The sequence below is a fragment of the Nicotiana tabacum genome, chromosome 22 (assembly GCF_000715075.1).
Source record: "Nicotiana tabacum cultivar K326 chromosome 22, ASM71507v2, whole genome shotgun sequence".
In the NCBI taxonomy this organism is placed as follows: domain Eukaryota; kingdom Viridiplantae; phylum Streptophyta; class Magnoliopsida; order Solanales; family Solanaceae; genus Nicotiana; species Nicotiana tabacum.
This window is the reverse complement of record NC_134101.1, coordinates 175426604-175436359: the sequence shown is the minus strand read 5'-3', so window position 1 is coordinate 175436359 and position 9756 is coordinate 175426604. Positions and strand designations below refer to the sequence as shown.

Sequence of the window (9756 nt, the reverse complement as noted above, 5' to 3'; positions counted from 1 at the left end):
TCACGTGAAAATCTCTCCAAAAATTACTTTCCACCGAGCTCCCAAATTAATTTTTGTGTTATGAACTCGAAACCCTCATTTTTGAACATTTAAATCTGCCCAGGTGTTCCTTAATCGCAATCGTGGAAATAGCCTCACGATCGCGAAGCACAACTCCGCTGCCCCAGAAATTAAGCATACGCGAACGCATAACTACAATTGCAATCGCGTACAACTGACTCCTCATAGCTACGCGATCGTGTCCTTCACCACGCGACTGCAAAGAACAAATGCATGGCCCCAGCTCCTGCCTCTAATACCCTACGCAGACGCTACCTTAGCCATGCGTTCATGAAACACAACATCCCACAACTACGCGTTCACATCCTCTTGCTCACGAACACGTAGAACAAAATCCTTCACTGCCCAAATTAGCCTACGCGATCGCACACCTTCCCACGCGATCGCATAAGAGGAAACCAGGCCAGAGGCACCAGAAACTTCAGCTATAACACTAAGTCCAACATTGATCTATTAACCATCCGAAACTCAACCGAGGGCCCCGGAACCTCAACTCAATATACCAACAAGTCCAAAAACATGATACAAACTTAGTCAAACCCTCAAATCAAATCAAACAACAACCAAAATACGAATCGCGCTACAATTCAAGCCTATTGAAACTAAGGAAATTCTAACTTCTAGAACCGATGCCGAAACCAATCAAATCCCGTCCGACTAATCTCAAATTTTGTACACAAGTCATAATTGACATTATGGACCTATTCCAACTTCCGGAATCGAAATCCGACCTAGATATCAAAAAGTCTGCCCTGGTTAAACTTCCCAAAACCCTTCCATATTCCAACTTTCGCCAAATAACTCCAAAATGACCTACGGACCTCCAAATCCACATCCAGATACGTTCCTAAGACCAAAATCACCATACGGAGCTATTGGAACCAACGAAACTCCATTCTGGAGTCACCTTCACACAGGTCAAATTACGTTCAACTCTTACAACTCAAATTTCACACTTAGGGACTATGTGTCCCATTACACTCCAAAAATCTCCCAACACCCACCTCGGCAAGTCATGTAAGCATAAATGAAGTAGAGGGGACAATAAATAGGGGGTCGAGGCTCATACTCTCAAAACGATCGTCGGGTCGTTACAATCTATCCATCATGTGTGTCTTGGTACCAAAGTCAATTAACCTCATAGCAAACAGAATTAAGAGGTGACCTTTCTTTGTACGCCATGTGTGATAGTTAGTATAATCCTTTTTCTTATGACTTGAAGCTTTACAAAAGAAACAACAATCTGTAGTTGGTTCCTGAGTTGTTTCTTTTATATTGTTGTATCCGCTGCTTCCTTATTCTTTCTCTTCTTGTCTTTCCTTTTGTCCTTAGGGGCATCGTCTAAATGATTACTTTTATTTTTTTCCTGCTTCAATCAGTCCTCTTCCTAAACACAGTGAGATGAGCTCATTTAGATATCAAGTCTCTTTCTGATAATTATAGCTCACCTTAAACTGGCTAAACTGTGGTGGAAGGGATATCAAAATCAAATGGACTAGCAAGTCCACAAAAAGGTCTAACTTAAGTGTTTTCAACTTAGAAGCAAGATAAGACATTTACAGGATGTACTCCCTGATATTACCTTTGCCTTGATACTTCATCGAAATCAGACTTGTCAAGAGTGTACAAATCTCAGCCTTTACACTCTTGGAGAATACTTTCTCAATTTTAGCCATACATTTCTTAGTCGTCTTAACATTGTCGGACATAGTGCCTCTGAATGTTTATGGAATAACTTTCTTCATGATCATCCTACACATGCGGTTTGATCTTTTTCACCTTTCCATTTCGCTCTTTTCATTTGAGTACTCTTATCTATAAGAGGTGGTGGAGAATCAACCCTTAACACAAGGTCAAGATTCATGACTCCGAGAACTATGTTGATGTTCTCTTGCAATGACTTAAAGTTAGTGCCATGTAACATAGGAGTTGTATTGATATTGGCGATAATATTTGCAGGAGTAATTTCAACTGAATTAGAGAAAAATAAATAACAAAATAAGCTCACATAATAATTGAAACCAAAATAAAAATAAATTTGAATAAAGGTAAACATTATCTCAAGGTATTGGGCACTCCATAATATTTTATCTTTGGACAGAATAGTAACTTGTAAGTAATATCTTGGTGTAGTAATCAAACAATGATAATAAGAAACATATTGAATAGTAAATCTTCCTTTGGGTCGATTTATTATTCGCACGTACAATCAAATAATCATCACGTGTTTATTACCATAAAAATACACATATAATTCTGTTAAACATTAACCTTCCTTTGTGCCGATCAATATTCACATAAGTTACACACATAAAACCTTTTATATTTTAAAACAAATAAACCTCCACAAGAGAGGTCACTGTGACAATATCTCAAAATATATATAGACATACTATTATCCAAATTTAAATTTCAATCCAAAATAACTAACTATGAGCATAAAATTTCTGGAGTTGATTGTTAGCCAGTCAAGATCGCTCATGTCCAGAAGATGAAAGTAGCAGAGATGAGGATGTTGAGATGGATATGCAGGCACACCAGGTTAGATAGGATCAGAAATGAGGTTATTCCCGGCAAAGTGGATATGGCCCCTATTGAGGATAAGATGCGGGAAGCGCGGTTTAGGTGGTTTGGTCATATGAGGAGGAGGAGCACAGACGCCACGGTGAGGAGGTGTGAGAGAACAGACGCCCCGGGGAGGAGGTGCGAGAGGTTGAGATCGGACTACGGAGAGGTAGAGATAGGCCAAAGAAGAGGTGAGGAGAGGTGATTAGGCAAGACATGGCCCAGCTTCAGCTGACCGAGGACATGACCCTTGATAGGAAGGTATGGAGATCGAGGATGAGTAGGTCGTCTAGAGTGTTCATAACAGTAGTATTGACACGCAATCTCGTTTTCTGTTCGTAGTAGGTTTTTATGTCGAACCGTTGTTTCTTTCATTGTTGATAACCTTACTGTCTTGTTATTTTTATTCTGTTTTTATATGGCTTTTTAGAACTGTCCTTTCTTATCTATATTTTCATTAATGTGGTGTTTATGCTTTCCTTAGCTGAGGGCCTTTTGAAAACAGCCTCTCTACCTCACAAGGTAGGGGTAAGGTCTGCGTACACCCTACACTCTCCAAACCCCACTGTATGAGATAATACTGTATATATTGTTGGTGTTATTGAGCATAAAATTTATTCTAAAGGTCAAAATTACAGCACAAGAATACTATGTAAATAACTCTAAAATTAACTGTTGTTGCAGCAAATTGAGGAGGACAAAACCTCCGTTTAACCTTAATTGCCGTGAGCGGCGTCCAAATTAAACAAAACAACAACTTGCTCTCAACCCTTTATTAATATAGTATCTCTCAAAAAGAATTTAAAACAACCAAATATACAAAGGAGGGCAAACTCCTTTCTCTGTAATGCCACAAGCAGTAGTGGCGTATATACGTAAATTTCATGCTTTTTTATTTGCTCAAAAAAAAATTAAACTTTTGAAGTCAAAAGCTTGAGAACCAAAACAACACCACTACCTACGATGCAATTTTCGCTACACGAAATATCCCAAACTTGCTTTTACATAAGATACAAATCTATAATCACTCTCCTTTTATGAATAGAGAACGATTTTACTCAAATTCATGTTCTATTCGCTTTAAGAAATTTAATATTGCAATAAATCAAACCAAAATTAATTCATGATCAAAGAACTTAGAAAAGAACTTCAATGGAGTATTTTGAATCCGTACTCCATCAGATTCTCTCTCTCTTTTTTTATGTGCGTTTTTCATTAAAGAATTTTTTTTTACTTAGAATATATCCTTAAAGTGGCATACAAACCGAAATCTTATTGCCGCAACGACGGCTTAAACCAGCCACTTTTTCTTTTCATTGAAACAATACTTTAAACAATTATCCCAATAATTTAACATGATATACATTCTGCATCATATTCTCTTATCTCAAAAACAAAACCGAACTTTGGAATTATTCGCGTGCTCATTTGGCATCCTTGGACAAGAAATTGTTGTTATTGTTGACTCGAGCATTGCATAAGTCGTCTACAGCATCCCCTCTTTCAAACACTGCAGCAGCCCCCATCCCAGAACCTGCAACGTAACATAATGATAAGTGATAACCATACAAATATAAGATTGTACGGATCTAAACATCATATAATTTTTCAGAAAAAGTGCCACACCTATGCACATGGAAATCACACCAAAGCGGCAGTCTTTGCCACGACGTTTCATCTCATGAAGCAGAGTTGCCACGCAACGTGCACCTGAAAAAGGAAGGACGGACGTCTGTAATAAAAGCTGTGTCCTCTCTTTCAGAAGACAATTCATGAAATGTCACTTCTACAAATTATTAATGTTTTCAATTGGAAGTTTCATCAGAAAAATGGGCCAGGAAAGAATATAAAAGTTTTCAGGCGTTATTGTTAGCTTCCACAATTTCAATATTTTCCTCAAATATACTAAGCATCCTAAGAAAGAAAAGTCTAATGTGTCAACATCCAAGACAAATACTAATCTAATATTTGATAGAGTACCTATATATCACAATGGCAGAAATGAAGTTAAATACCAATTAACTGTAAAATGATATTATAAAATAATTACCTGTAGCACCCAGAGGATGCCCAAGAGCCATTGCCCCTCCATTCACATTAACCTTTTCAGAGTCAAGATTGAGTTTCTTGCGGCAATACACAAACTGGGATGCAAATGCCTGTCGAGGCAACATATAATTGCTGAGACAAAATTTCTAACAGTTTGATCATGAAGCAGTTCCCATTGATTCGACATATTACCTCGTTTATTTCAAACAGGTCAATATTGTCAAGCTCAAGACCAGCAGACTTAACAGCAGCTGGTATAGCAACGGCTGGGCCAATTCCCATTACAGCAGGATCCACGCCAACAGCAGCAAAGCTCCTGCATTTTGAAGAAAATTACAATCTGTACTTACAAACCACGCATTGGAAATGTTGTATGTTAAAGACAACTTAGACTGTTTGGTTATTTGACATAATCCTAGTGAAAATCTCCTGCAGTACATGGACGAATTTTAAAGAAGGCAACTTTGTTTATCAAGAGAAATTCTAAATCCTAAACCCAAGCTTCATTTGTATACTTTCCATTCACTTAAGCATTGTCTCTAAATTCATTGCTATTTACCAAATAATGTAGTTTCCAGGAAGTACGCTTGTCACTGTACATTTCACTTAATCATTGCCTCTAATTCACGAATAACTGTATTTTCGTGCCTTTCAAGAAACATAAGAAACTACATGACAGAAGTACAAAGATCCCCTTGGACTCTATGCAGTTCTCTGCCTTAGCAACTGCAACTGATGAGTACTAAAGTGAACATAAAATTTGATGTTTCCGTTTTTGAAAGAGTAAATCTGGTAAAGTGAAGAACCAAGAGAGTTTTAGAAATGACAGAAGCGACATTGAATAGGCAAGACACAAGAGACACTTTACACAGGCTAAGAAAGATTCATGGGAACCAAAATTAAGAGCTGAAACTCATAAGCTCGCTTGTTATACTCTTGAGTCAAAATAACCTTTTCTGAGGAATATACTCTAAGCTTTCATGCAAAAACTCCATTCGTAGAAAAAGGATATCACTGACCTGAATACGCCAAGAATTGGAAGTCCCTTCTGCATAGCTACACTTCTCTTCATAAGAAGCACTGCAGCCGCACCATCACTGACCTGGCTAGCAGTCCCTAAAAAGTTCATGAAAACAGCATTAGATTCAACCTTTTTAAGTAGAACAAACAGTTTATGATAGTATAAACTAGTACCTGCAGTTGTGGTTCCGTCGCTTTTGAATGCAGGTTTCAGCTTTGCCAGGTTTGTCAAATTTGTGTTTGGCCGAATGCCATCATCTACAGAAATCACAACGGGTTTCTCCCTTCGAGTTTGTGGGTCCACGATCTTTCATCGTAAACATTAGTCATAAAAGTCAGAAGTCTATTAGATCACACAGAAGAAAAGTTCGTTCTTAGCAGCATGTCTACCTTTGTCAATACTGGGATAATCTCATCTTTGAATTTTCCAGATGCAGTTGCTGCAGCAGCTCGCTGGTGAGAAATAACCTATAGCAGAAAAATGACGGGATCAGAACTCTAGCTGCACTTCCTATAGCAATAGATATTTTAATAGAGCTCAAAAATCTTACAGCAGCCTGGTCTTGTTCTAGCCGTGTCACTCCAAAACGTTGGGCGACATTCTCAGAAGTAATGCCCATAGGAAGAAGGCAGTCACGGGCTTGTGCAAATGCATCTACCTGTTAAAAGATAAATCCATCTTAAAACACTAAACTACAAAAAGTGGTTTCAGGTACAATGATGAAGAATATCTGAGTTTGAGCATACTTTCGGATTAACTTGTTGAACTCTTCCAATATTGTCAACTGTCATTAACTCTAGTCCAGCACCAATGCCTGCACACACAAAATTGTTAGATCTCAGAAGGAAAGCACAAACGTAGCAAGTAGCGTTCTATGTATGTCGGCGAACTTGTATACCTATGTCATAGAATCCTGCTTTTATTGATGCAGCTACATCAGCAACGGCCTGGAGGCCAGAAGAACATTGCCTGTTCACAGTTCTGATTGGGACAGTTTCTGCGAATAAACGATCAAGTTAGATGCTATATTTTGAAAGGGTTGGAGCACGTGACTTTGTATCAAAAAGGATCTATTCATTTCCATTAAACCAGATTTAATTAAAACCAAATGTGCCAGTCTTAGTTGTGACTATTATGACAACAAAAAAACCATATGTTGCTTGGCGTTCTTCCTTATAGATCAGCAATCTTGTAAAACTTCATATAAAAGAGAAAGGAAGGGAAGAAAAGAAATACCTGGGAACCCTGCATAAAATGCAGCCATCCTGCACTCCATTGCTCTTAGTGAGCCTGGTGCCAAAACCGTACCAACAACAATATCTCCCACCTCATTCGGACTCAGGTTAGTTTTCTCTACTACTGCCTGCAGTACAAGATTTGCACTCATAAATATCCTCAATGGAGAAAAAAAAAAATCAGAGGACAAAGAATGTGTGACCTCAGTAACTATTACATTGTTTGTTTTTCTTTTCTTTTTTCAAGTAACAGTAGTGTTTGGACCAGCTTACGTGTATTTCGACTATTCCACCGAGTATCTACTACCTCCCACTAGTATAGATATCAGGTAACTCTGTCCATCATAGGTGATTTAGGCAGATGGGGAGAAATCCCCTAGTATTTTCTTTTATAACTACGTTGTTTCGTCTTCTTTGTTTCCTTCATGTTATAGATTGATTAGGATATAAATGCCCAATTCCAGCATAGGTTTATCAAACATTCAAGAGTGTGGAAGCTGATATATAGACAAACAATATACCTTCAGAACTGGAGCAAGTAGATCATCTGCTAGGGTATTTTTAAAACCTCCACGTTTCGCTTTACAAATAGCAGTACGATAAGCTCTGCAAAACATCAAATTACCAACCATTTTAGTAGAGAAAGTCAAACAATTATAAGAAATCTTGATGATCTAATTAAGTGAGGCAACTTACGCAACAATGACAACATCATCACCAAAAGCAGCCGTCCTTTGATATGCAGCACTGTCACCAGCTAAACAAATTGATGGCTGTCCAGAAAGAAAAAAAGCCAAAGATTGAGCACGTTGAAGAGAAACAAAAACAATAAGAATAATCATCAACACATTTTAGCGCAACACTGTGAAGCTAAAGTCTCTCAATTTCTTTTTGATAACCATGGTGTCGGTGCCAACTTGCCCGTAAAGTCTCTGTCAACATAGGATCTTTGAGCTATTTTGGCAACTGTACAAAATTGAACTCTCAGGTTTTAACAATTTTGAAGATCATAATTAAATAAATAACAGTGTGTTGTCTGTAATAGTTTAATCTTTTTAGATGAGATGTTAACACGCATCAACAAGGTATTAACATACCCAAGAGGGTTCAAATCCCACCCTACTCAAAAAGCAAAAAATATATTCAAGTGTTTGGCTATGAAAAAAAATAAAGTTGTGTTCCTTCATATGTGCCTCCAATGGATACTGCAACAACAATCATATGGTATAGTAGACTTTCAGCAAAAGTACTATAGTCATCAAAATGCTTACAAAGTAATTTTTCCTTTTTTTCTTTTTCTTTCCATATACTTTCTTTTTTGGGTTTGGAGGGATCAGCTACTATCTAGAAAAGAATTTCATCAAACAAAAAACCCGTAATAAGTTAGCTCTTTTACATTATTTTTTTGGTTTCCTACCCGGTGTCCGGTACCCACATTAAGGCTAAATCTGGAGTCGCACTGGAAAGTTCCACACATTGGGAGTAAATTCCTTGCTAACAAAGGCGACTCCATACCCAGGACTCGGAGGCGGCTTACCCCCCAGGCCACTAAAGCGGTCGCTTTAGGCGTCACAAAATTAGATGCCCCAAAAGTTACTCTTCTTATCATGTGGTCTTTTTTGTAGTTGGTTGAAAAAATTGTAATAAAGTGAAAGGCAATTAAATCTGCATTTACTTTCTAGTTCTTCTCATTCCAACTTGAACAAATTTAATTTACAACTCTAACTTTGTAAGATATTTTCTTTGAACGTCTTTGTAGGTACGCTTCAAGCTAATTAGATTGTAAAAAACTATAGTTGATTTGTTTATCATCTTTGTAAATACAAATTCTCACATGATTGTTACTTTGAGAGGCAAGGATATATAGCGAGTGATGTTGACTGTCATGTCATGTGAAAACAAAAATCAAAATTAAACTTAAGAAAATCTTATCAAAAGTTAGTAATGTTTCAACAAAGATTAAATGGGTTGGTTACATCATCAAAATTAAATTGTATCTCAAAGAGTAAAAAATATAAACTTTAAACAAAAATATCTAAAATTATTAAATAAGATTAAGGCCTCCTATTACGGTTTGTCTTAGGCCTCCAACACCCACCTCTACTAGGCCTCAAACCCGAGACCACATGTTAAGAATAAAGTAGTAGTTATCACTCCGCCACAACTCTTGTTGGTTGCTCTTTTACATCTTACCATGACCAAAACCACCAAAAAAGACATTCATATTTACAAAGTTCTTTATTCTTTATTTTTCCCATTTGTTAAAGAAAAAACAAGAATTATAGAAATTAACGACAAGAACAACTAAGTCTCGTTAACTATATGAATCTTCACCTTCACCGTCCGTGTCTCTCTATTTAAGTCCATCTCAATCCAATAACAATTCTTTAGGAATTATAGAAATGAGAAAGAAAAAGAAAAAAAAACTTACAGTGAGAGAAGAAAACTGGTGAGAAGAAGAACGAATGGGCTGAAGGTGCTCCAGTAGAACTCTCTGCCTTTCAATAGCTTTTTCCATTTTTCTTTCTTCTTCTTCTTCCTTTACACAGAAATGGAAAAGGGATGTTATAGCTAGTGGATTACTCCCATCATATATATAGTATAGAGTAGTACTACTACCAATTATTAGTTAAAGAGGACCAAGAAATAGACCTGCACGAAATTTAGTGGAATACGTGGGGTAATTGGTGGTAGTATAATGCACATGTGAACAGAAAGTTCAAAGAAAAGAATAGCTGCTTTCACATACTTCTTTCAACGTTTTTCAGATGTAATCAATAACAAGAAATGCCACGGAAAGTTCAAAGAAAAACATTTTTCTAATTT

General features: G+C 37.1%; 1 protein-coding gene across 1 annotated transcript; it reads right to left on the bottom strand.

Annotated features, from left to right (window-relative positions):
• Positions 1-3897: 3897 nt before the first annotated feature.
• On the bottom strand, positions 3898-9529 carry LOC107769197 (3-ketoacyl CoA thiolase 1, peroxisomal). The gene is made up of 14 exons (XM_016588397.2): positions 9362-9529; positions 7627-7703; positions 7452-7536; positions 6932-7058; positions 6594-6692; positions 6442-6509; positions 6246-6353; positions 6085-6162; positions 5869-6001; positions 5694-5790; positions 4867-4990; positions 4676-4784; positions 4252-4335; positions 3898-4159 (listed from the first exon to the last, which is right to left on the bottom strand). Exons 1-14 carry the CDS (start codon positions 9446-9448, stop codon positions 4050-4052), a joined length of 1386 nt encoding a protein of 461 aa, XP_016443883.2. The 5' UTR covers positions 9449-9529; the 3' UTR covers positions 3898-4049.
• Positions 9530-9756: the final 227 nt, after the last annotated feature.

Bases quoted from the DNA above. Each gene is read 5' to 3' on its own strand.
- LOC107769197 (XM_016588397.2), bottom strand. From the start codon at position 9,448: ATGGAAAAAGCTATTGAAAGGCAGAGAGTTCTACTGGAGCACCTTCAG. The intron at 5,791-5,868 runs GTACTAGTTTAT...TGAACTTTTTAG, and splicing joins CGACGGAACCACAACTGCAG to GGACTGCTAGCCAGGTCAGT. The intron at 4,160-4,251 runs GTGTGGCACTTT...GTTACGTTGCAG, and splicing joins TGTGATTTCCATGTGCATAG to GTTCTGGGATGGGGGCTGCT.